Source organism: Moschus berezovskii, chromosome 17 (genome assembly GCF_049115385.1).
Source record: "Moschus berezovskii isolate FMDL1 chromosome 17, NW_MosBer_1.0, whole genome shotgun sequence".
Taxonomy (NCBI): domain Eukaryota; kingdom Metazoa; phylum Chordata; class Mammalia; order Artiodactyla; family Moschidae; genus Moschus; species Moschus berezovskii.
The window spans coordinates 7,218,297-7,245,315 of NC_142476.1; the positions used below are offsets into that span (position 1 = coordinate 7,218,297).

Here is a 27,019-nt window from a genome sequence, read left to right on the forward strand (position 1 = left end):
TGGATGACTCACAAGCTGGAATCAAGATTGTCAGGAGAATATCAACAACCTCAGATATGCAGATGATACCACTCTAATGGCAGAAAGGAAAGAGGAGCTAAAGAGCCTCTCGATGAAAGAAGAGAGTGAAAAAGCTGGCTTGAAACTCAACATTCAAAAAACTAAGATCGTGGCTTCCAGTCCCATCACTTCATGACAAATAGACGGGGAAAAAGTGGAAACAGTGAGAGATTTTATTTCCTTGGGCTCCAAAATCACTGTGGATAGTGACTGCAGCCACAAAATTAAAAGATGCTTGCTTCTGGAAAGAAAAGCTATGACAAACTTAGACAGCATATTTAAAGCAGAAACATCACTTAGCCAATGAAGGTTCATATAGTCAAAGTTATGGTTTTTCCAGTAATCATGTATGGATAGAAGAAGGCAACGGCAACCCACTCCAGTACTCTTGCCTGGAAAATCCCATGGACGGAGAAGCCTGGTGGGCTGCAGTCCAAGGGGTCGCTAAGAGTCGGACACAACTGAGCGACTTCACTTTCACTTTTCACTTTCATGCATTGGAGAAGGAAACAGCAACCCACTCCAGTGTTTTTTCCTGGAGAATCCCAGGGACAGGGGAGCCTGGTGGGTCTATGGGGTCGCACAGAATCGGATACAACTGAAGCGACTTAGCAGCAGCAGCAGCAGTATGTATGAATATGAGAGTTGGACCATAAAGATGGCTGAGCACTGAAGAACTGGTGCTTTCAAATTGTGGTGCTGAAGAAGACTCTAGAGAGTCCCTGGGACTGCAAAGCAATCAAACCAGTCAATCCTAAAGGAAATCTACCCTGCCTACTCACTGGAAGGACTGATGCTGAAGCTGAAGCTCCAGTATTTTGGCCAACTGATGTGAAGAGCCCGCTCATTGGAAAAGACCTGGTGCTGGGCAAGAGGAGAAGGGGGTGACAGAGGATGAGATGGTTGGATGGCATCACCGACTCAATGGACATGAGTTTGAGCAAGCTCTGGGAGATAGTGAAGGACAGGGAGGCCTGGAGTGCTACATTTCATGGGGTCGCAAAGAGTCAGACACGACTTTGTGACTGAACAGCAGTCTTAAGAAAGAAACAGTGATTAGCCCTCTCCACCACTTCTCATCATTACTGGTCATTCTTGATCCTCTGGGAGGCAGATATTCCTAACTTTTCCAGCTGGCCACCATTTGATCGTGATAGGAGACAGAACTCTGGAAGTCATGCTTTCCTCTGGAACTTAGACAGAAGACAGCTCTCTTGATTGAGAGTTCCAGAGGCTGGGCTGTGGTTCAGAACATGGGCCTGAAGGGAAAGAAAGTGAGAGTGAAGTCGCGACGTGTCTGACCCTCCGTGACCCCGTGGACTGCAGCCCACCAGGCTCCTCCGTCCATGGGATTTTTCCAGGTGAGAGTACTGGAGTGGGCTGCCATTTCCTTCTCTGAAGGAAAAGGAGAGACGTGCAAAGAAGGCACCGAGCAAGCAGCCAGAAGGCACGAGCTGCCCTTCTCAGAGCTACTGAGGAAGGCCTGGTGACTGAGAACAGAGTACCCACCTGGAGACGTGTGCACCCGGCGGGAGAGCATGTTCTCGAAAGTGACTAGTAAAAGCCGAAGAGGAACCAGCAGACTAAAGGATGGATTGGAAACAACCGGGGCTGAAAGCAAGGCATCTAATTAGCCAGTTACTGGGATATGCTAGGTGAGGGAAAACTAGGGCAGTGCCAGGGGAGATGGAAAAGACGGCAGGATACAGGAGGCCTCGCTGAGACAGAAGCAGCAAGGACTGCCGACCAGCGGGATGTGGGATGTACGGAGAGGGAAGAATAAAAGGACAGATCTAATACAGCGTCGGGAGAGACCTTAAAAATCAACTAGGTCCGTGGTCCCCGGCGTTTTTGGCATCAGGGACTGGTTTCATGGAAGACAATTATTTTCCATGGTCCCAGGGAATGGGGAGGCTGGTTTCAGGATGACTCTCGTAAGGCGTGAGCAACTGAGATCCCTCGCCTGTGCAGTTCACAGGAGGGTTCCTGCTCTGACGAGAATCTAGTCCACTGCTGATCTGACAGGATGAGGAGCTCAGGAGGTGATGTGTGCAGCAGGGAGCGGCTGCCAACACAGACGCAGTTTCTCAGCCCTGCCACTCACCTCTTGCTGTGCCGCCTGGTTGCTACCAGGCCACGAACAGGTGCGGGACCCCTGAGCTGGGCCAAGTTTGCAAGCCAAACTTGGGATACCTTCTTCAACAAAGCCGTACGATGTACATGGGATACAATGTGTTTTTCTCACTCTCTTTCCTTGTTCAGGACTAGGGCACAAAGCGGAGTCATATCACAGAAGACAGCGCAGTTGTTCTGTGCAAGGGTTTGGGGGACGGGGCGGGGTGCATCTCTGCAGGGCCAGCTTCAGGGGTGTGTGACCCACGTGCTCACATAGGGACCTGTGCTTTCGGAACCCCATATTCGGCTTAATGCTCTGCGGTTGCTCTCTTGAAATTCTTCATAATTTCTGGATAATTTACTAAGGACAGTTCAGTTCAGTTCAGTCGCTCAGTCGTGTCCGACTCTTTGTGACCCCATGAATCGCAGCACACCAGGCCTCCCTGTCCATCACCAACTCCCGGAGTTCACCCAAACCCATGTCCATTGTGTTGGTGATGCCACCCAACAATCTCATCCTCTGTCGTTCCCTTCTCCTCCCGCCCCCAATCCCTCCCAGCATCAGGGTCTTTTCCAGTGAGTCAACTCTTCGCATGAGGTGGCCAAAGTACTGGAGTTTCAGCCTCAGCATCAGTCCTTCCAATGAACACCCAGGACTAGTCTCCTTTAGGATGGACTGGTTGGATCTCCTTGCAGTCCAAGGGACTCTCAAGAGTCTTCTCCAGCACCACACAGGGTTAAAATGAGGGTGGATGAGAAGCATGTGGATTATAAGAGTTGCAGCCTATCTCACAGGCTTGCTGGGAGTGTTAACTAAGCAAATACATATAAAGAGCTCGGAACAGTGTCTGGCACGTAGTGACTGCCGTGTGCGTGTTTCGTGTCAGTATTATTCCCTCCCTGTGTGGATTCCTCACCTGGCAGCCTCAGGTTGATTATTCACAGGGTCGCAGTTAACCTCTCATAGTCACACTGTTAGACTGGCACTCACCATCCAGCCCCAGGCTTATGGTTGTCTTTGGGGGAAAAACAAACCCCACAATAATAAACGCCACAGTAAATAAATGATGATCTCACATCTTCTCATCCCTAGTGTAGCTGAATAGTGCTTCGGGGTGCATCTGTGTGGGATGTGTGTCTGTGTGTGTCTTTGCATCTGAGCGGAAGCTTTTTTTTTTTTTATCTTAAAATTAGAGGTTCTCTCTGGTGATTTGATTTTTTTCTTTACCTGCCTTCTTTTTTGTTCATTTGGAAAAGATTCTTGAGCCACCTGCTTCCTCCCTCCCTCCCTCTGCGCGTCCTCAGATCCCCAAGGGGAGGGCGGGATGCAAGTCACTACTGTCATCAGGGTAATGGCTCCCTCCCCCGCTTCCCTCCACTTCCATCTGCTTCCCTAGAGCCTATCAAGTGTCCAAACTTTGTCCTTGGAGCACAGCTCCTTGGACTGGTGGTAAAAAATTAAAATACCAGCCTGACACTTCTATTCCACGAACCTCCGTAGTGATCAAAGTCTGGAAGCTGTTCCCCCCTGCCCCGTCCTAATCTTGGATGGTCCAACCCATTCCCAGTAAGCGGAGCCGTCTCTTACTGTCCTGGGGTTTCAGGTCTGCGGAGGACTGCATATTTTTTCCTTAGCAGAAATAGTTGTGGTTTTTCCTAACAACTTTGCAAGTTCCCCATAGAGCTGGAAATTCCCTTCTTGGTTATGGCTTTTAGTGGATGGACAAGAAACCTGGTCCGGGCCTATCTTTCCTGCTGTGTGACTCTAGGATGTCAGCTGAAGGTCTCTGGGCCTCGGATCACAAGAATTTCCTAGACTGGAACAGACTGGGGGCTGAGAAGGGAGGGACTGATTTTTAAAGGACCCTGGGAGAAGGGATTTACAAACATCCCTGTGGTGAGAATAACCATTTGGGGAACTACCAACCCATTTAAGATTCCTCTTCTTGGGGAAAAAAAAAAAGAGTTTAATAATTTCTGTTGGTAATTCCTATCCCCTACCCTCACCTCCATGCCTGCCTCCACCCCTAGCTGTTGACTGATAGAGCAGATAAGCGGTGCCCTCCCCTTCCCACTTATACACGCACTTCTGGGAGGCCCTAGATAAATAGGAGGCAGTGGCAAGCTTAAGGAACTATTATTATCATTGTGATGATTGTTATGTTTTCTGCATGAGAAACAGGAAATGAAACTGGCTAAAGTGACCAGTGATACATGCCTAGCCCCATCTCCTCAGCCAGACCTACAGGCAAAGAAGCCAAAGAAAACTGGCTCTGCCGCAGGCTCTATCAGCCTCCAGTGTGTCTGTGTGTGCGCGCGTGCCTGTGTGAGTGAGACAAGGAGTGTCTTTCAGTAACTGGTTTCCAGGACTGCGATCTTTCTACCTTATTCTAAAGCCCATGCTTCCCTCTTCATGTGATATCCTCAGGGTCCTTTCTTAGGACTTCCTTCCCCATTTCCTAGACAGAGCTTCCCACAGCTGTCAGATGGGAAAGGACATGTCCAGTGATTAATTGGTCCCTCTGCACACACACCTTATCTACTGAGGCCAGGTCTGAGCCTGATGCCTTCCTCGGGAGCCCGTTTCGTCCCCAGAGCCGATATTGCCTGAGCCAGAGGTCTTTCCTCCCTCTCCCTTCGGGAGCTCTGTTTCCTCCTCTGGCCTGGCTGCCCCACACTCCATCCGCACGGCTGATTATTCACATCCTTTGTCGTTCTCAGGACTCGATTGAGGATAAAAGGTAGTCATAGAACAGGGGCGATGTAATGGCCCCACGTTGACATTTCCATTCACAGCACCAGGGCCCCTGGAAACTCTGAATAGCAGTAGAAATGACCTGATTCTCAGACTGCCTTGTTAACCCCACTTCCCAGGGGGGAAAGAGCTGGCAGCTGCGTGGGGAGCATATGAAACAAGCTGGTGTTTCAGAAATACCCCCGCATCTGGACTGTGTTCGTTCCGAGCAGAGGGAACAGCAGAGAAAAGGCATCGGGATGGGGAGCAAAGAAGGGATGAGAGAGCAGGATGCTGCGCTCTGCTTCTCCTCCCAACACCTTTAATGGACCAAGATCTCGATCCAAATGAATGGATTATTGGCATTACGGTGTGGGAAAAACATAACTGTCTCATCGTGACTTTTTCCAAGCCCAGAACAGGGTCCAGTGGCGCCCACTCAGGTCTGGGGTGGGGGTGAGGTCAGAGCTGGGCGCCTGATCGGAGAGGAAACTCTAGGAAAGAGTCTCACGCCCCAGGCTCGTCTGCCTTTGTGTGGCCCCTCTCCCTGCTCCCTGTCTTGTGTTGGGTCCCAGCTTCCTGCCTTCAGATCCCCACTCCAGTCCTTACGTTAAGTCGCTTAAGTACACTGGGCCTCAGTTTCCTCGCCTGGGCCCCTGAAAGGGTATTAGTAATACTTACCTTGAAGGACTCTTGTGAGAACTGATTGAGTCAACACACGGTGGGCACTTAGAACCACGTCAGGAACACAGTAAGCCCTTGATCAATGCGCGTGATTGTTACGGCTTCCCTCTTTCTCTGAGTGGCAGGCACCATTCTGCATTCCGTCTGCCCAGCACCAGTGAGTGTCATATTCTGGGGGTGGATCCAAGCCTGTGGACACGCGTCTCCCCAGAGGCTGCACTGCCGCCCGCCCGGGTCTCTGTCCCTAACAGGGAGCGGAGCATGGAACATGGGGAGTCACCTTGCCTCCAGTTCCTCCTGGCTCCTCGCCCCGGGTCCCCGCCTGTGTGCCTTTGTTCGCTTCTTGCCCGCTCGCTTTTCCCAGCTCTGCGGAAGACGGTCCCTGTGTCCCGGTGCAGGCCGCCCTGGAGTCCTGCCGGGCTCACCCCTGACGCATCCCAGTGAGGACGCCCACTGGTCTCCCCACGCAGCCCCTCACCTTCCAGGCCCCGGGTCCCCCCACACTCCCTGGGGGAGCTGGAGGACGCACTTCTTGGTGTGAAGGAGAACCGGATTCCCCGGGGAATGACGCCAGCAGGGCAGCTGTGATGACACCAGGGCTGGAAGAAACACCTCTGCCCGGCCCGGCCTGTCTGGGGAAGGCCCAGGGGACGGCTGCCCACATGATCGGGCTCCGTCTGAGTGACCGGGGCCTCAGCCCCAGATGGCTCTGCAGACACCAGGGGAGCGGCCAGGGGGCCAGCTTCAGAGGCCTCCCCTCTTGGACCAGAGCTCAGCCCATCTCTCCACTTCCTGGCCTGGCCTCAGCCTCCTCCCTGCTGTATATCCACTCCCGCCCCAGGCCGTCCCCGCCTGCTTCCTTTTCTTCCCTAGGGAAGCTCACAGGGAAAAGGATGACCTGGTCCCAGGAAGCTCAGAGTGAAGTCCCCGTGCTGTCCAGGCCTCCGGACTTGGGTGACATGGCGGGTCCAGGGCTTCCTGCTTGACAGCGTGACTTTGGAGTTGAGGATCTGATGTCCTGGGATTCAGGCCAAACCCAATCCATGCCAGTTCCTAAGTGAAAGGTTGGCCTGGCTCAAATACCGCTGGAAGGATGCACCAGCGAACGGGGCGGAGAACTGGGTGGCTGAGGGGCTTCAAGCGGGACAGAGCTGTTTATTACACGGCCTTCAGAGTCCCTGCACTGGGTACCATGCGGATGTGTTAAAGTTTCCATAAGAGAGAGAGAGAATTTTCTGTACTTTTGTTAATCTTCTATGTGTTGAATATAGAGAAGAACCCTTTGGTCCTCTCTTCAGGGCAGAACGGATACTGATGCAGTCGCATTGGGGAGGCCACATCTGGGCCAGACTTCAGGCTCAGAAGGGGCTGTCAGAGGTGGCTGGCTGCTCGGGGAGATTTTTTGAGCGTCTGAACCACCTGGAATCTTGAACTGTGAGGTGACACATCGCTAAACGCAGCGGTCCATCCCGGCCTGGAAGGCCACTCTCCTATCCGATGGACTAATGGATGGCTGAGAAGAGACGAGAGGACTACAGAGAGGGCCATTCGGGTGCCTTTGCGCTCAGAGCCAGCGTGGAGGGGCTGGCCCGAACTGGCACCCCGGGGACCCATTCTGGTAGATGCCAGAAGCTGCCTCCGCTTTCTAGGTGGGGCTTCCCATGTTGCTCAGATGGTAAAGCGTCAGCCTGCAGTGCGGGAGACCTGTGTTTGATGCCTGGGTTGGGAAAATCCCCTGGAGAAGGAAATGGCAACACACTCCTGTACTCTTGCCTGGGAAGTCCCATGGACAGAGGAGACTGGTGGGCTACAGTCCATGGGGTCGCAAAGAGTTGGACACGACTGAGTGACTTCACTTAGTACATTTTTTTCTTTAAAAACATTTCTTTCTTTTTCATCCCAGGCTTTTGCACTTATATCCTGTGTTGAAGCTTGTACAGCACTTTCACATAATATCACTTATGGCTTCTGTCATCCAAAGTCGAAAGCCTTAGCAGAGTGTTAGCCCTTAAGCCTGCCTGTCCCCTCACACCTTGTCACCCTCCCCTACACACCCCATGCTGACCACCTGCTGCTTCGGAAGGGGCCTTGCAATTTCTTCTCTCCCTTTGCTCCATTGTTTGATGTTACACCGTTTTCCTCCTTTGCCTGGAGAATTCTTGCCCTTTTTTAGATTCCTAGGTCAAATGCCATTTCTTTGGTAAGAACTTTCAGATGATTCTCTCTTGTTATTCCAGAAGACTCATGCTGAAACCCTCTCAATGCCACACCCATTAAGATGGCTATTACCAAAATGCAAAAACAAGACACCAAGAAAATAACAAGTGTTAGCTAAGTAGAGAAACTGGAACACTTATGCATTGCTGATGGGAGTGTAAAATGATGCAACTGCTATGCAAAATAGCTTGACAGTTCTTAAAGAATTTCATGTAGAATTACCACATGACCTAGCAATTCAACTTCTGGGTATATACCTAAAAGAACTGTAAGCAGGGACTCAAACAGATATTGGTACACCCATGTTCATAGCTAGCAAGGTAATGCTCAAAATCCTTCAAGTTAGGCTTCAACAGTAAGTGAACTGAAAGCTTCCAGATGTACAAATTGCATTTAGAAAAGGCAGAGGAACCAGAGATCAAATTGTCAACATCCGTTGTGTGTGTGTGTTTAGTTGCTCAGTCGTGTCTGACTCTTGCAACCCCATAGACTGTAGCCTGCCAGGCTCCTCTGTCCATGGAATTCTCCAGGCAAGAATACTGGAGTGGGTTGCCATTTCCTTATCCATTGGATCATAGAAAAAGCAAGAGAATTTCAGAAAAACATCTACTTCTGCTTCATTGACTACGCTAAAGCCTTCGACTGTGTGGATCACAACAAACTATGGAAAATTCTTAAAGAGATGGGAATACCAGACCACCTTACCTGCCCTCTTGAGACACCTGTGCATAGGTCAAGAAGCAACAGTCAGAACCAGACATGAAACAATGGACAGGTTCCAAGTTGAGAAAGGAAGTATGTCAAGGCTGTATATTGCCACCCTGCTTATTTAACTTCTATGCAGAGTACATCATGAGAAATGCCAGGCTGGATGAAGCACAAGCCGGAATCAAGTTTGCCCAGAAAAATATCAATAACCTCAGATATGCAGATGACACCACCCTTATGGTAGAAGGCAAAGAGGAACTAAAGAGCCTCTTGATGAAATTAAAAGAGGAGAGCGAAAAAGCTGGCTTAAAGCTCAACATTCAGAGAACTAAGATAATGGCATCTGGTTCCATCACTTCATGGCAAATAGATGGGGAAACAGTGGAAACAGTGGCTGACTTTATTTTCTTGGGCTCCAAAATCACTGTGGACAGTGACTTCAGTCATGAAATTAAAAGATGCTTGCTTCTTGGAAGAAAAACTATGACAAAACTGGACAGTGTATTAAAAAGCAGTGACATTACTTTGCTGACAAAGTTTCATACAGTCAGAGCTACAGTTTTCCCAGTGGTTATGTATGGATGTGAGAGTTGGACTATAGAGAAGCCTGAGCGCCAAGGAATTGGCGCTTTCAAATTGTGGTGTTGGAGAAGACTTTTGAGAGTCCCTTGGACTGCAAGGAGAGCCAGCCAGTCTATCCTAAAGGAAATCAGTCCTGAATATTCATTGGAAGGACTGATGCTGAAGCTAAAGCTCTAATACTTTGGCCACCTGGGGTGAAGAGCCAACTCACTTGAAAAGACCCTGATGCTGGGCAAGATTGAAGGTAGGAGGAGAAGGGGACGACAGAGGATGAGATGGTTGGATGGCATCCTGGACTCAATGGACATGAGTTTGAGCAAGCTGCAGGAGATGGTGAAGGACAGAGAAGCCTGGAGTGCTGCAGTTCATGGGATCATGAAGAGTCAGACACGACTGAGCGACTGAGCAGGGGTGATGATGTTCATAGATTCGTTATTCACACTAGCCAAAGGGTGAAAGCAAACCAGGTATCTATCAAGAGGGATGAACAAATAAATAAAAGCTGGTATATATATACAATCAAGTCATCTAGTCGCTCATTCGTGTCTGACTGTTTGTGACTCCAGTGTCCAGCAAGTTCCTCTGTCCATGGGATTCTCCAGGCAAGAATATTGGAGTGGGTTGATAGTTCCTTCTCTAGGGGATCTTCCGAACCTAGGAATCGAAACCGGGTCTCCCACATTGCAGGCAGATTCTTTACCATCTGAGCCACCAGGGAAGCCCAATATATATGATGGCACAGCTCTGCAAAAAAAAAAAAAGACACTGTGACATATGCTACAACATGAATTTAAATACACTGTGGTAAGTAATAACAAGCCAGTCAAGGAGACAAATGCTGTATGATTTCACATTTATGAGTTTCCTAGAATAGTCAAATCCATAGAGACAGCAAGTAGAGTGGCGGTTGCCAGGGGCCGGGAGGAGGACGGGAGTGGGGAGTTATTATTTAGTGGGAACAGAGAAACAACTTGGGAAGATGAAAAGTTCTAGAGGTGGATGATGGTGATGGCTGCACAGCAGCGTGAATGTACTTAATGCCTCTGAACTAGTTAAGAGTTAAAATGACAGATTTTATGTCTGTAAACCATCATATGTATACATGTGTGTATATACATGTAACTTTTCAAGGCACTCAAGGTCTGTCAGGGTCCCCTGGGCATTCCCACGCCTAGTACGATACGTGGTCCTGAGTGGTGCTCTGTTAGGGTTTGTAGCTATGAAAGGGGCTGCAAAACTGATGGTGGGGGCAGGCCAGGCGTCAGGACGGCCCACATGCGAACTTCTCTCTTCCAGCATATCCAATTTTCTCTTGCACTTACTGCTCCAAAGAAGGGGCGGGGGCTCTAGACATCTATCCAGAGGTGTAGGGAGACCTCTCACCAGCATCAGTGAGTGAGCTTCCAGGAATGAGAGGGACTTGCCCACAACGTGTACTATATAGGTCATGCAAAAGAAAGAACTTCCTCCTGCAGTGCAGAGAGGCACCAGAAGTTCTGAGCCTAAAGTTTTCTAGTCACACACCTACTTGTCTACACACAGGTGCAGACAATCTGAAAGCTGGCAGATCAGGTCCTTTTCGTCTCTACGGTATTATAGTTTTTGTAACCTAAAGAGAAATGTGGGAGAAAAGGTTGGCTCCTACCTCTGTCACTTAAGAAGCAAAAGACAAAACGAAATGTGGGATATACCACATATGTCATATATTTAGGTCCTTTCTCAAAAGCTTGTACATCCCAAGACCCCAAATTCATTGCTACTTAAATGACTTTATTCATTGCCTTTAACTCTTGGTCTTGGAGGGAAAGAGTCTTTGGAATCTGGTGATTGCAGACTGTTTCCTTCTTGTGAGCCATGAACACAGCCTGGGATGGTTTCCGCAGAGTGGCCTTGCAGGTGTCAGGTGGCTGGACCACCTGCAGGAGCGTTTAGTAACATGGACCCTGATGTGTGGAAACAGCAAGGGTCTGAACTCCAGTTTTCTGTCTAGTGTGAGGACTTCGGTCTTTAACCTTTCTGAGCAACAATGTTTTCAGTGATTGACATAGCGGAAATAAGTACAGCCTTGTTGAGAGGACTGAAGGAGATGAACGGTATTGAAGGTACCTGCTGCATAATAACAGGTCCCATTTATAGAGGTCAATTAGTATGTGTCAGTAACAGCTCAGAATGTTGCCTGGGTATTTAATCTAGGGAATATTCTCACCCCTGTCATTATACAAAAAGAACGCAGAGCCACAGTTACTATAGTGGGAAGTGGTGGAGGTAGGATTTGAACCCAGACTTCATTCTACCATGCTCCGCCGCCTCAAAATTATGGTCTCGTGGGAAGCTGCTTATTTTTATACCTTTTGAAGATCACTACCCAGTCCACACACACACACACACACCCTCACTCACATCTCTTCCCATGTTCCTCCTTGCCCACCTGCATATACGCATCTTAAGTGAGGGGTGGAGAAAAGTCCCAAGGGTCAGCAGGTCACCAGTGGCCCTTCGGGTTGACATACCCTGGCTGTGTTCCTGGATGACAAAGCCCCTTTACCCCTCTCACTCCCCGTTTCACTCTCCAGGCTGAACGCTCATCTGAGTTGCAACTGACAGGCCAGATGCAGGCTAGACTGGAGGGGCAACAGCTTTTAATATGGGACAACAGTCTTGGGCTGTCTTGATGATGGTGGAATAATTACCTCTTTCCTCTTCATTTCCTATAATAAGGCACAGAATTTACAATCAGGCATCCTGTAGTCTTAAGTAGTCCCATCTGCAGTGCCCTTGGACCAGGTTTTGCCTGCTGATGTGCAGAAGCCAAGTTTCTGTTCCCCCTCGGGTACTTCCTTCTTTCTCTTCCCATTCCCAGTCTTCCCCTCAGCTCCTGCTGCTCCCTGCTGTGGCATGAAACAGTCAGAGGATGGGGTGCAGACAAGGGCGCTGGGGTCAGGGGGCAGAGCATTTCTTCCCCTCTGAGAGGTCCTCACACAGGGCAATGCCCACAACATTTGCTTTGGGTAAAATTTCTTTCTGTGGATCAGTCCCTAGCACTTTCAGAGAGTTCAGAAATTTCTGTGACTAATGATTCTTATATATCTGTCATTTTTGCTTTGGAGAATTTCTCAGTTTCTCAAAGAAAGACTAGACTACAACATGAAGACTGCTGATCTCTCCCTGGCCTCAAGTCATTTTCCTTTCCAAGAGTGAGTTTTCAGCAAAGAGACCTTTTCCTGTGAATCATGCTCCCTTCTGCAATATTTTGTGTGTCCCAGCAGTAGACACAAAGATCTGTATCTGTGTGCACATATCTGTCCAACAGCTTGTAGATAATCCTATCTCATCAAAAGCATGTCCTCTGAAAATCTGCAGGAAGTTCACGTCCATAGATTTTCACTCCTGTCATCCATTCATAATGCCACATCACAGTAAAATAGGAAATTTTTACTCTTGGATGGTGTGAAGGCACGGTAGGGGAAGCTGGAGAAGACAGACTGTCACAGATCATGATTAATCCTGTGATAATAACCCAGCCATGCAAATTAACACAGACCTATACTCTGTAACAGATTAGGCCAAGATCGAAGGAAATTGAGGTGTGGGAGATTTAAAGTTAATCTAAAATGGAAAGTATAGGTCATACCTTTTAGGCCATTCCTGCCCAGAAATGGCAGATATCATATTTCTGAGCTTGAGAAGGACATGTGGGTGTATGTCTTCTTAGGATTTACAGTGGGGGCTGTGAAAATGTACTTTGGGTTAGAAATACCCTTGGAAAATTATTCAATTTCTCAAGGACTCAATTTCCTCATTTTAAAACAGATACATGAGGACAACAGCACATACCTCCTAGAGCCACGTAATAGTTAGAACGGAATTAGAATGTTAATGCAAGAAGACTTAGAACACCGGTTATTGTAATAAGAAGGACATTTATTTCTATCTCATATGAAGGCTGGGTGAGTTGTTTAGGGTTGATACAATGGATTCAGTCTCCATGTTCTAGCCAGGCTCCTTCTATCCTTCTGCTCTGTCATCCTCAACTGTAGCCTCCACTTCATGATTCAAGACGGCTGCTCAAACTCCAGTAATTCCTTTAGAAAACTACTTATTATTTAATTTCTGGCTGTGCTTGGTCTTCATCGCTGCAAGCAGACTTCCTCTAGCTGCGGTGCATGGGACTTTGGTGGCTTCTCTTGTTGCAGAGCACTGGGCTCCAGGCACATGGGCTCAGTAGTTATGGTGCATGGGCTTAGTTGCTTCAAGTCATATTGGATCTTCCTGGACCGGGGATCGAACCTGTGTCCCCTGCACTGGAAGGTGAATTCTTAACCACTGGGCCACCAGGGAAGCCCCGGCCATTACATTTTTATTCCAGCCACCAGGAAGGAGAAAAGAGGAGAGGAGGAAAGGGTAGGAGAAGAAAAGAGGGGGAGAAGGAGGAAAGGAGGCTGCTGCTTCCCTTAACAGCTTTCGTTCACAAGTCATGAACACAGCCAGCTGTAATGGAGGCTAGGAGGTGTAGGTTTTATTCCAGTCAGTCATGTATTAGCTAATTGTTGAAGATTCTTTACTATCAAAGAGGGGGAAATGGATACTGGCAGAAACAACCAGCAGTCTCTACCACGGATCCTCATGAGATTTAAATGAAACACTGGAGGGGTGAGCACAGTCTTGGATATGGAATAAACACTCATTAATCACCATCACCATCTCATCATGAGGAGGTGGGGAATACTCTGGAACTATGACAAAACGTTTCCTTATTTAACCTCATCTTTCTGATAAAGTCACCATACCCATCTCCCTTCTAAGACACAATGAGCTTCGCCTTTTTTGAAGGTCAGACACCTTTATGTGTCCTTATGACAGAAAGGAAATCAGTCCTGAATATTCATTGGAAGGACTGAGGCTGAAACTGAAGCTCCAATACTCTGGCCACCTGATGCAAAGAGCTGACTCATTGGAAAAGACCCTGATGCTGGGAAAAATTGAAGGAGGGAGGAGAAGGGGATGACAGAGGACGAGATGGCTAGATGGCATCATCCACTCAATGGACATGAGTTTGAGCAAGCTCCGGGAGTTGGTGATGGACAGCGAGGTCTGGGTGCTGCAGTCCATGGGGTTGCAAAGTCTGACACGACTGAGTTGAATGGATGAAACAAAGCTACATAAATGGAAAGCCAAAGAATGACGAACATTGGATTCAAGATAATGGTTATCTTGGCCAGAGAAAACAGAGTTGGGTTGGGGGTGAACAGAGCAACTGCCTAGTTAGATGCATGCTTTTTGTCAAAGTCCTAGTTTTCACTTCGGGTGGTGGATTCACAGGTGCCAACTGCATTATTAAAAATAACTAGGGAATTCCCTGTTGGTCTAGTGGTTAGGATTTGACACTTTCACCACCACGGCCTGGGTTCAATTTCTGGTGAAGGAACTAAAGTTCTGTAAGCCACAAAACGAGGGCCCCCAAACCCCCCAAAAACCAAAAGACAAAAAACTAATAACTAGTTAAATAAAAGCAGAGATTCAAGGAGCAATGATTCAATGATGAGGATGTGCCATGAATCAAGGATTATAATTAACCCAATTCTTTGTGCCTGGGGTCTTTAAATGGCCTTTGTGTATACAGTATTGCATGGCATATGTGTTTGCATGTCAACAAAAGTAGTACTTTCTGTTTGCATAGACGTTTAACTTTTGAAGTGCTTCTATATAGCCATAAAAATTGTTTAAGTAGTTCATTACAGATGGTTGAACTCTGGGTTTTTATGTCCTAAGAAAAAATATTTGATTCTTCCAGTAGTTCTAAAGGGAGGCAGGACAGAGCTTATCATCACTGTTTGACAGATGGAAAGATGGAACTGAGAGGCACCGGATCTGCACGAGATTACGCAGCTGGTTAGGACTGGACTGGAACTTAAGGCACTGCATCTCTTGCCCATCTAAGGTTCTTCCCTTAGCCCATCTCTCTCCCCAGTTACTGTCCATCCATTAGACATTTATTCCGTTTCTGCTACATGCCAGGTACATTGCAGTTATGTGTTTGCGTTCATACACGTGTGTGTTTTCTGGGTGCTGTGTGTGAACTTTATGTAATCTCTATGCACAGAGTCCTCGTGTGCCCCTTAGGCCTAACTGGTCCTTGTAATTCCAGGAGGAAGCCCCAGCTGGGGTTTCAGTTGTCTAGTTATTCCTAGGTCTCTGGGCTGCAGCATCTCCCCAGAGTCCCAGCTAGACAGGAAGGCAGCTCTGGTATCAGGGACAGAGCCCCAGGCAGTGGGCACAGAGGAGAAGAGCAAGCCATCAAAGCTTCAGTCGTGATAAGATTCACTATTTCACGATCATTTCTAGTTTATGGGGAGTTTTCATGAACACTATCTCATTTAATTCTCACTCAACCTTTATATTTGAATGTATTATTTCTTTTTTTTTTTTTCAGATACAAAGAGGAGAGACTTGAATTCAGGTCATTTGTCTTTAAATTCTGTTCTCTTTCCAGTGCACCTCTGTCTCTGAAAGAGGAAAAAGAGCTTATCCCCTTTCTAACCTTGTGGAGAAAAGCAGGTGAAAACTCAGTGCCAGGTAGTAGGAAGGCCCCAGAGACTCTGCAGAGGGCGAAAGACCAACTCCCAGCCCTGCACAGCCCCAGCCCAGCTGAGATGAGACCAAAGAGCGTGCTTCTGCCTCCCCATCCCTGCATCTTTCTCTCCGTCCACAGGCATCTTCCTTGTGTGCCCCAGGGAGGTGACAGCAGTACTGCAGGATGGGTGAGTTGTCTTTCAATCTCTGTGGCTGTCTTTGAGGAGTTAGAGGAATGGGGAACTGTCTAACCTGTCTGCCCTCCAGCACGAGAGGAAGCTCCCAGTCTCGCAGAGGAGGATCCCTCCGTCTTCCCCTCCCAGACTTGGGTTAGTGCCACTCTCTTGATGCTGTCTGCTTGTACCTGTCTTCTTTCCCACAGATCAACACCATCCACCACTGCAGGTCTGAGCATGGCATCTTGCCCAAAGCCAAGGTGTTCACTAAATTAACTGCTGAGAAAGAGCGAGGACTGGGGTTAGGGGAACTGTTTTTCTCCTTGGCCCTGGAGTGAGTCCTGGAAGGGACTGTGCTCCTTTCTCCACTACCCTTCAATCCTTCCCTGCTTGGGCTCAGGCCCCAGGGCACCTGTCCTTAGGATGTTCCCTCCTCTGCTTCTCCCTGAGCAGGTTCTCCCTGGACAAGGGGACTCCAGAATGTTGGGGGAATATGCGAGGAGCCATGTGTGGCCATACGTCAAGTCATTCTCTCTAATTCAGCCTTCTCAGTTATTAAGCTGAGATTTTGTCTTCACCTGTGTGATTCCTTTATCTCATTTCTGAACTGTTTTACCAGTCAGAGTGAGGAGAAGGTCAGCAGGGATATATTTCATGATTATCCTCAAACCTCCATCAGAATATGTACAAAGACCCTCTGGCACCATATATTTAGGGCCTCTCTAACCTCCTCCCCTGATCTGGGCTACATTTAGGTCCAGCTAGATCTTTGGTGTGGAGAAGGAAATGGCAATCCACTCCAGTGTTCTTGCCTGGAGAATCCCAGGGACGGAGAAGCCTGGTGGGCTTCCGTCTATGGGGTCGCACAGAGTCGGACACGACTGAAGTGACTTAGCAGCAGCAGCAGCAGCAGATCTTTGGTAGGCTTCCCTGGAGGCTCAGCTGGTAAAGAATCCACCTGCAATGCAGGAGACCTGGGTTGGATCCCTGGTTTGGGAAGATCCCCTGGAGAAGGGAAAGGCTACCCACTCCAGAATTCCGGCCTGGAGAATTCCATGGACTGTATAGTCCACCAGGTCCCAAAGAGTTGGACAGGACTGAGTGACTTTCCTTGGTGTCTTCCTCAGAGACATGAGGCTGAACTGGACCCGAATATGGCTTCTTCAAAAAGCACCCATTTCTTATGGCTCTAGGTTCAGGGGCTAACTTTTCCATATTGGAGATGAGGTACATAGTCTCTTTTTGCTACACTGTCTCAGGGAATTCTCTCCACACCCTGTTCTTGCCACTGGGAGTGGTGCACCGGACTAGCCAGACAAAGGAAAAGGCCGCCTGAATTCAGGCAGTCTGAACGTGGTCCTCTTCCTGCTCTGTATCCCCTTTTAACTAATTGACCTGGAAAAAAAAATGTTCAAAAGTATAATTACCAAACGTGTTCATACAGTAACAAATCTTTACTGAAAAACAAATCTGTGGGAAAAGAAATGTAAAACTCAGAGGAATGTGTTCAAGTTAAGAAACAGTCCGTGTTTGCCTCACCCTATTCCGGGGATGAATGGCTTCTGTAATTCCAGCTCACCCCCGGCGGTCTCACCCAGGCTCATACTCACGAGTCACTCCTCGCCCTGAAAACACACCCCCAGCGGCTGATGTCTTGACGTAGACAATTGGAGAAAGTGGATTTTCTGTCTGATTATGCAGACACTTTCATGCACCTCCCTTTTCCCTTTGCGCGGCCCTCACTAATGGACAGCTAGGATTTTGGATGAGATGGCTGGATGGCATCCCCGACTCAAAGGACAGGAGTTTGAATAAACTCCGGGAGTTGGTGATGGGCAGGGAGGCCTGGCGTGCCGCGTTCCATGGGGTCGCAAAGAGTGGGACTCGACTGCGCGGCTGAACTGAACTGAACTGAGAGTTTCTCGGTGCGGCGGTCCTCACGAATGACAACTAGGACTTCCCGGTGCGGCGGTTCTCACGCCCCGTGCCCCGCTCCCGCGGCCCTGGCTCCCGGGATGCTGCGAGCCCTCCCCTTTAAGGCCAGCCCCGCCCCCCCGCCCACACCGCCCCGGCCCCGCCCCGCCGCCTCCCGGCCCCGCCCCCTCGGCCCTCCCCTTTAAGGCCCGGCCCCGGACGCAGACGCGGCTGTGACGCGGCCGCCGGCCCCCGGGCTGGGTACTCTGTCGCGCGGCCGCTTCCCCCCCGGCCGGGCCCCGCGCGCCGTCTCCCGCGTCCCGCCGAGCGCCCGGCCCCCGGGGGGAGGGCGGCAGGCAGGCAGGCAGGCAGGCAGCAGGGCCGGCGGGCGCCAGCGGCGCGCAGCGGGGCCCCACGGAGCCGCGCGCCCCGCCGAGCCTGGAGCCGGGCCGGGGCGGGGAAGCCGGCTCCCGCCCGGAGCAAACTTCGCGGCCGGGCGGGGGGCGGCGGGGCCCGCGTCCGGAGCCGGAGGCGGGGCCGGCCGCCGCGCCCGCGGGCACCATGCTGTCCGGCGCGGGCGCCGCGCCCCCGCCCGCCGCCGCGGCCGCCGCGGCCGCCGCGCCGTGCTGCCCGCCGCCCGCGCCGTGCCCCGGCCCGCCGCCGCCCCCCGCCCCGGCGCAGCCGCCGCCGCCGCCGCAGTTCCCCCAGTTCCACGTCCGGTCGAGCCTGCAGATCAAGAAGAACGCCATCATCGACGACTACAAGGTCACCACGCAGGTCCTGGGGCTGGGCATCAACGGCAAAGTTCTGCAGATCTTCAGCAAGAGGACGCAGGAGAAGTTCGCCCTGAAGGTAGGGGGCGCGGCGCAGGTGGGGGCCTCCGGGGCCGGCGCTCCCGGGCGGCTGGTCCTGTCGGCGCCGGCGGGCGCGCCCCGCGTGTGCCCCGCGTCTGCCCCGCGTGTGTCCCACGCGCGGCGGGAGGGTCGCAGACGCGCGGCCGGGCTTCCGGTCACCTGCGGGGACTCCCGGGGGCTCGTGAGGACTCGGGCGTTTGGGGTCTCAGCGCCCGCCGGCCGAGTCGCCGCGGTCGGCTTCGGGGACCACTTGGTCTCGTCTCCCCGTCTCAGGAAGCGGTTTTCGGGGGGCTTGTGGTTCCCGGTCCTCTCCTCCCGCCTCTCTCTTCTTTCCGCGGGCACAAAAGGCCCATTACTCATTGAGCTGGTTGGTGGGTTGGTTTGGAGAAGTCGGATCTCAAGAGGTTTATTTAGCCTCGCTCCTTATTTGGGAGCCGGAATGTGTGATTTCACTTCCCTGGGCCTCGTGAGTGCGGCTGTGGCGCCTCGGGGCGCGCGCCGGCCGGGGAGGTGCAAGGCTGGAGATTCCGGGCGCGGGGGCAGGGATTGTTTTGATCCGGGAGCTGGCCCCCTCCTACCTTCGGTGCCCGCGAGGCTCCAGATGGGAGGCCAGCAGGCTCCAGCGCGGTGTCTGCTGTTTCCATAGTTCCCCTGATCATTGTAAACTGGGTCTGGAAAACCACGGCTTGGACCCAGGCTGATTCCACAAATCGGAGATGGCCACTTGAGTCTTGGACTTGGCCGATTTTTTTTTTTTTTTAAGGAGCCTGGTGTGGGGAGAAAGGGGATTTCAGTGGGAATATCTACTTCGAAGTTTAAAATAATGAACTTGGAGGTCTGATGAGTCCCCAGTGCAGTGTGAGCAAGTGTCTAGGGTCACTAAAAAGGTTTTCCCCTAAGAGGGGTTTCAGATCAAACCACCATCTCTAAAGGTGACACATAATGCCTATTTCCCTTGAGGTGTCTTTAATGATTGGAGGAGGAGAAAAATACTTCCTGTGTTATATTTTCTCTTCCCCCTCAACCCCTATGGCTAGCTGTGTTTCAGCTATTCATACGCAACTCAGATATGTGTCATGGGTGGGACTGTTGGAATATATAATTAGATCTAATAAAACCTTGGTACTTGGGGTTGTAGAAGGCAAGCATGTTTGATTTACAGATTTTAAGGCCTCTAAAATTGTTTTCTTGCTGCTTTCAATTCTTCCTTTCCGGGGAGAACTTCAGCTGGCCTCAATACTGTCAGATTTCTTTGGTTTTACTACAAGCTATTGCTTTGGACTTTGGAGAAGGAATGCATTAGTATCCTGAACCCTTTAATGTTTGTGCCTTAGACCATTCTTTCCATAGTCAAAACTGGGGCAGGGAGGGAGAGTGGTTGTTTGACCGTGGCTCTGACCTTGGGGAGTGGAGTTGGGTGAACACTGTTGGACCACAGTTAACCTGCACCGTTGAGGAAGTGACAGATGTTCTTTCCAGGAGAGTTTTCTGTCCCCTCTGAGATGCCATCTGCCTTCACCCACCAGCAGTTTGGGGACACTGGCTGCTGTTGGAATATGGTATAAAGACTCAGAACAAAAACTCTCAACTTCTGGTCCTTACTCTATTTGATAGACACACAAAACTACCCCCTAAAATGCTTTTGGGTGGCAGTTCAGATTTCTATTGTAACTAATAGGAGAGAGATTTGGATTTTTTTCGCCTTTAAATAATTTTGAAAGGGAAGATCTAGCAGTATCTTAAATAACACTCCTAGTTTGCCCTTCTCAGGTTAGAAGCAGGTGACGATTGAAGTCAGAGTGTTTTGACAGGCAGCCTGCTCCCAGATCTCACAAGTTGACTCAACTGTTAAATTGTAGATTTCCCACACATCTTTGTGTAAAAACTTAATCATAGAGGAAGAAAGAAGGGATGAGGCATTCATAGACTGACAGCAGTATCAACAGTGCTTCCACGTCCAAATGCTGGGTAAGACATAATTACAGCTGTGGGGGAAGCCTGCTTCAAACAGTTCGGTTCCAGAGACACACCAAAGAGATTTCGAGATCTTGAATCTTGACTAACTTAACTGTAGGTGCTGAGTAGTGAAATGATTTTCAAAACCGGGAGTGTTTTGATTATGAAGCAAGGGAGGAAGATGTGGTCGGGATTGCCTCATCGGAAAGGTGCCTGAAGAGAAAGGGAGGAGGCCTCTGCTCCGTGTACAGCGTGAGGCCATTCCTGGGGTTTAGGGCAGAGAGCTGCAGGGCCTCTGACAGGGTCGTCTGCTATCTCACAGCCCTGAGACTTGATGAGAGGTGGCAGCTGCCGTGATGGCCTGCTCCTCTGTCTGTGGTCTGGTGACCTCTTAGTCCTATTAAATGTAATCAGTGCTTTTAAAAATAGCCTCAACCCACCCTGCTATTTCTCTCCATCCACCTGAGAGATGCAGCATTTAAATGCTTTTTGGTTGCTGTGGTGGCCTTGTCGCATGGTCTCTCCTGGCTGCTTTTGCTAAGGTCTGAGTCATATTCATACTTCACTCAGAGTTGGAAGGACAGTAGAGGTCATCTCATCTGACTTTTTCATTTTGCAGATGAGAAAACCGAGGCCCAGAGCAAAGGCTTTCTTGAGGTGAGACAGCCATGCCTTTGGCAGAATCAGGATCAGAACCTGGGATGTCTGACCTCTTCCTGCTTGATAACTGCAGTGACATCAGCGGGCTTGGTCCCAGGACTGGCTGCTGCTCCAGAGCCCCTCAAGCCCCAGGAACTACTATTACTGCAGGCCCCTCCTTGACTGTTGGGTTAGGGGTTGCTGGGTGGGGATTTATCACCTCCCAGCACTGATCCCCAAAGTTGGAGGGGCAGCTTATAAACCAACTCAGCAGCTCCGTAAGTAAGTTTTGAATCTGGAGTAACAAACTTTTTTTTTTGGGACCACTCCCTCCTCTTTTTAGGAAGTGTTTGCTAGAAATCTTATTTACTATTATTATTTTTTTGTGTGCAAGAACATGAGAATTCTATTCACTGTTTCTCTGGTAGGGACACCTAGTCTCAACCCACTTGTGCATTAATTGGACCTGTTCCCTGCTGCTTCCTGCTTCATTGTGTCATGGTGACTCTTAGGTATTAGCTGAACAAATTTAATTAAAGCCAGCACCCCTGTCCCCCTCTGCTGTGTGACTCTGATTCGGTGACGCGTGCTCTGCTTTACAGAGTATAGAATTTGTAACTTATCTCTGTTTGTCTTTCCATTGTGTGGATTAGAGGAAGCAAAGTCCTGTTCCTTCTCCTTCCCTTTCTCCAGTCCTCCCTCCCCAGGTGGCTCGTGCCGCTGCCCTGTGGCTTCCTTGGTGTCTGCTGGTACCAAGGGCCGCTGATCAGAACCTCTCAGGGTTGCTGTGGACACTGTGAGAGAGCAGGGCTGCCTCATCCCCGCACGGCAGGTAGCACCCTCTGCTGCGTGCCTGTCAGGGAGCAAGCAGAGTTAGTGTAGTTGGGTGAGGGGCAGTGTTTCAGATGGGGGTTTGCTGGATGGAGTCACAAGGTGAGGACGGGCTCACTGGCTGGCCAGCCTCTTTTGTCTCTGCTATCATTACAGGTAGTTAACAGTTCTCTGAGCATCCTACCATATGCTTTGTGTTGTGTGGAGGATACAGACATTCCTAGTGGCCTTAAAAATTTGGAGGTCCAGAAACTCTTTTGGAGAAGGGGGAATTATGAAATGAACAAATATAGTCTAAAGCTGTACTGTCCACTGTGGTAGCCATTGCCCACGCAGAGCTGTTTAAATTAAAATTAGTTAAAATTGATGGATTAAATTAAGCTAAGTTAAATTTAAAAGCCAGCTGCTAGACACATGTCAAGTGTCAGTAGCTAGATGTGGCTAATGGCCACTGCATTGAACAGTGGAGAGGAACGTTTTGAGCTAGTAGAAAGTTCTGCCGGGCTTTGCTGGTCTAGGGGTTAAGTTGTGTGGTTGGAAGTAGAGGAACTTGGAAGAGGGCATCTGTGAGGACTGAAGGCGCTGAGGACAGTGTGTTGCTTGGTCCCTGGGGAATGCTCCCATCTACCTTTGAGGGGGGAGGGATGGTGGGTGGGGGCGGGGGTGGGGGGGTCGTGCTGTGAGAATCACGCGGGGCTGGGGGCTCAGCATGGAGCCTAACGGATCTTTGTGTTAAAAGCGGATATTAAAGTGTTTGAGGAGCATGAAGTAAACTAACAGGATGTTATAAAGAAAGGTTACAAATCTCTGAGGTTGGGGCCTGTGGTTTTTTGGGGGAAGGTCGGGCTTCTGGGTTCAGAGACCCTGCGCCTTACTTTGGGCCCTGCCTGTTGCAGCAGGGCTCTTGACGCCCACTGAGGCAGGGTCAGAGCTGGGCCAGCACTTGATTCCTGTTCACTTAGGAGTTCTGGGCTCTGACAGAGCTTGAAAATAATCTTCAGCTAAGATGTGAGGTCAGTAGCTGACAGCAGCTGGGAGAAGGGCAGCCTTAGGACCAAATATTGATGGGTGTCTGGGAGTTAAGGGGCTCCCCCTGCCTTTTTAAAAAATCAATTTAATGTCTGGTGGACTAGAATACAATCAGATTCTTTTTTCAGTTTGTATCCTGGTTGTGGCTTTTATTTATTCACTTTTACAGTCTTATTTGTTTGTTTCCTTTTGGCTGGTTCTCTGTTGCTGAGCATGGGCTCTTCTCTGGTTGTGGTTGGTGGGGGCTGCTCCCTGGCTGACGTGCATGGACTCTCATCGTGGCCTCCCTTGCTGTGGAGCCCTCCGGGCTCTAGAGCGCAGGCTCAGTAGTTGTGGCCCACGGGCTTAGTTGCTCCACGGCATGTAGGATCTTCCTGGACCAGGGATCGAACCCCTGTCTCCTGCATTAACAGGTGGATTCTTTACCACTGAGACACCATGGAAGCCCTTAGGGGCTGCTTTTTAGGGGATGAAGGTATTGGTATTCCTGATTAAGATGTTTTGGTTGCTTGGAATCTGAGCTGGGCCATCATCAGTTGATGATTTTATTGGGAGAGGCCTGGAGGAGCACTAAATCCCTGGAGGCAAACGAAATCCCTGGATGTCCTGGGGCTGGGGGAGGCCCCCTCACCGTCCGCAGAGCCGGGAGGAAGGTCGGGTGTCAGCATCTGCATCTGAGTTCTTCCATGATTCCCAGGGGGCCCTCCTGTGCGCTGGTGCAGGACGCTTCGGGTGGTTTGCTGTCTGCGGCTCAGGACTCGCTTGACTGCCTGCTCCTCCTCTGCTTCAGGCTGTCTCCAGGGTCCTGCGGAGGCTCTTCTTTCCCCTCTTCCCTGTGCTGCACCTTTCTCGTAGCTGCTGTGACCTGGACAGAGCTGTTCTTCGTGTCTGAAGAGGCTTCAGCTACTCTTGGTCATGATGAAAGGCTCAGGGACCCATCTTGAAGGGACCCATAATTCATAGCTTAGTGCCCACGACACACCCTAATCCTCTTTCTTGACCTTTTCCACCTCACCGAGGAAGAGATTGGGCCATTCTGGAAAGGTTCAGCCATACATCCAAGATCTTATGTGGTATCAGCATCAGAGCCATGTCTTGGGACCTGGTTCCCCGGGACCTTCTCTGGGTTTGGGTTCCTGTGGTGTTTCGGTTGCTGGAGGGAGTGTGGGGACTGGGACCTGGCAGTGCCAACCTCAGTCTCCACTGACCAATCCCTGGGCTGTTTCTTCATCAGTCGGCTTCGAAATGGGGACACTGGTAGGGAGATAAGGTCGTGCCGCTGAGCATCTTGATGTGTACCAGATATGAAGCCAAAATCAGATTTTGTAGCTTTTCTAGTCTTTCGGGAAATACTAGTATTTTATGTTTTAATATATGTATGTATGCAAATACCTAGGGATGACCGTATCACCATGGGTTATGTGCTAGATTAGAAAGAAAAGAAAGATCGATCAGTATTGGTGCCCTGCTAACTAGTTGCGTGACATTGAATAGGTTAGTAAAGCTTCTCAGGCCTCTGTACGTTGGAGGGTCCTGGGCACAGCAGTGTGGGGTAGGCGGGCCGCGCTGGAGGCAAGAGGCAGGAGAGCTGGTTGCCGTGCTCCACATATGACCATCAGCAGTGCCATCCAGCATGGGTGCCCTTTTGACAGGCTCCCTACTGGGTTCCAGGGCAGCTCCCGCCCAGTTAATTAATAACCACCGTGGACCAGCTGTTCCTTCTCTCGTGTGAAGACTTGGTCCTTGTTCCAGCACGAGCCTCAGCGGAGAGGATGGGCTGTGAATCGTCTCCTTCCTTAGAAATGGGAAGAACCAGTGTTGTGTGGCTCAGGGTGGAGCCGGGAACTCTCCACCTGAACCTCCTTCCCATTTGAAGCTGTGGGGCCAGACGCAGCCGCTGAGGTGGGCTGTGCACGGCAGTTGTCAGGCTTTGCCTTGGGTGTGTGTCTGCGTCCATCCAAGTGGGTGCCGCCTTGTAGTTCACCTGAAGTGATAGTGTGGGTTTGGGGCTGTTCTGAGGTGAGAATTGGGAATTGATTTCCAGAGCTGATGGGAAGTTAGGATACATACCAGGTACGCCTGGGTACCCCTTCTTACCCATGGGACTGGGTGCTAGGGGATGTGACGGGACCAAGGAGGCAACAGGAAAGGGAGATGCCTGGTGATAGGTGTTTTCTCTTCTCTTCTTCCGGCCCGTTCAGGGCTACCGCAGTGGTTTCAGCCCTGAACTTTGGACCAGGGTCCTCGGTGCCAGGCCAGGAGATTTGGTTGAAGGAAGAGAAGACTCAGCGGAAAGGGGGCTACGGTTGTGCTCAGCCTCTGGCAGTGTAGAGTTCTCGAGGGTCTCTTCTCTGACCTGGTAAACACATTTGCGTGCCATCTGGCAGGGAGTAGAGGCTGGGACGTGGCTCCAAGGTCACCCTTTATCAGAAGCAATGTTCCCTTCTAGGACCAGCCAAGCTGTGTGTGTGTTCTGCCCGGAACCTGAGCTGTCCTGAAGGGTCATATGAAAGGGCATCTTCCTCTGGAGGGATGTTTGCAGGTCCCTCCATGGTCAGTGGCTTTCCAGCACTCTTCTTGGGAAGTGAGGAGTGGTGACCAAAGGCAGAAGCCTTTCCTGTCTCAGAGGAGATGACGGGAACATCTCTGTGTGGCTTATCTCTGGGATGGTTCTTTTGAACGTGAAACAAAAGCAAAATCTCTCTAGTCCCAGGTACAAGGACCTGGGAGGGGACCTCTTGACGCGCCCCCACCAGCTCCTACACCTTCATGTTCCTGAGGGGCTCCTCCCCCCTTCCCCCAACATCCCCCCCACCCCGAACCCCACCTAGGCAGGTCAGTGTGACCACTTTGCTGCCGTTTGGTTCTTCATGCTGTCATGAGGCTCCCAGCCCGCACTGGATGTTTGTCACTTGGCGTCCCGTCCAGGACCCAGAACTGTCACTCAGCCCCTCTTGTCTCAGCTGCTAAAAATAAACCTGCCCCGCTGCTGTCTCCCGTCTCCAGTCCTGGCTCAGCCCAACAGCGGCCCAGGTTTTCCCGCCACCGCCTAGCTGTTTCTCACACTCACTGGCGCCCCCTCCCTGTTCGCTCCCTTCTTCCAGCCCGAGCTCAGTGGGTGGCCCAGGCCGGCTGTCTTTTCCGAGTGCTGAGAGTGAGCTGCGGATGCTGGTCTCCAGGTGGCTCCATGGGCTTGGGGAAGGGTCGGTCCGCTGGGGAGGGGGCTGAGGCGCTCTGTGCTGGCCTCCAGCTCTGCCTTCCTCCAAGCCCTGCCTGCAGGGGGGCTTCCCTCGAGGGGTGGGGGGCGTGGGGCTGAGTGGGGAGCCCAGGGCCGCTGCCAGGCCCTCACCCCAGCTGCCCAGGGACTGAGCGGCTACCTGCCCCTGCGTGGGGCTCGGCAGCCCGGGGCTTCGGGTTCCCTCATCCACAGTGTGACCTCATCCCCTTGGCTTCCAAGAACAGCCTCTGTCCTGAGTCAGGCATGCCCCGCCCCCGGCCTCCCCCGGGCCACCTGCAGGATGTCACCGAGAGCTGGGCCTCTCCCTCCTGACTGGGGGGGCAGGGGTCTTGCTGATCTGCGTCCCTTAAGGCCCACTGAGGCCCCCTCTTCTCCTGCTGCCCGTGGGTCCTGGTACCCCAGGTGGTCCTGGTACCATAGAACCACGTGAGGACGTGGGCTCAGGTAGCTGACATTGCTGGTTACCGGATAGATACTGGGCAGAGTGTTCCCTTTAGTTGGCTTCCACATTCTCCTTTGTTCCTAATCCTTGGAGGGTGTCGGTACTGACCCCGTCAGACAGGGGGCTTCTCTGTCTGTTTTCTGGTTTGGGGGCTTATTTGGGAGAAGGGGTGCCTTGGGCGGCCCTCCGCCTGTAGCTGGAGTCCCATCCAGAGCCTGCGTCTCCAGGACTGCCTGCTCCCGACTGTCCTCTGGGGCCTGGTTTGCTCCG

The 27,019-nt window shown here is 50.9% G+C and overlaps 1 protein-coding gene and 1 long non-coding RNA gene across 6 annotated transcripts in view; one reads left to right on the forward strand and one right to left on the reverse strand.

Moving 5' to 3' along the window:
- On the reverse strand, positions 1-6,593 carry LOC129551734 (uncharacterized). 2 transcript variants are annotated; one of them, XR_016039523.1, is made up of 4 exons: positions 6,477-6,593; positions 5,591-5,837; positions 1,570-1,671; positions 1-1,319 (listed from the first exon to the last, which is right to left on the reverse strand). It is a non-coding gene; the product is annotated as an uncharacterized LOC129551734 (long non-coding RNA). The 2 variants fall into 2 exon arrangements; XR_008685127.2 differs by having other exon boundaries at positions 5,591-6,580.
- Positions 6,594-17,988: 11,395 nt separating this feature from the next.
- MAPKAPK2 (MAPK activated protein kinase 2) overlaps positions 17,989-27,019 on the forward strand; it is a 45,546-nt gene continuing 36,515 nt past the window's right edge. Inside the window, exons 1-2 of one of the 4 annotated variants that reach the window (XM_088845151.1) lie at positions 17,989-18,612; positions 21,190-21,227. In XM_088845151.1, coding sequence (XP_088701277.1) covers positions 18,322-18,612; positions 21,190-21,227 — 329 coding nt within the window. In that variant the 5' untranslated portion in view covers positions 17,989-18,321. The remainder of the gene's footprint in view (positions 18,613-21,189; positions 21,228-27,019) is intronic. The other 3 variants (XM_088845152.1, XM_055419983.2, XM_055419984.2) reach the window with 3 other exon arrangements.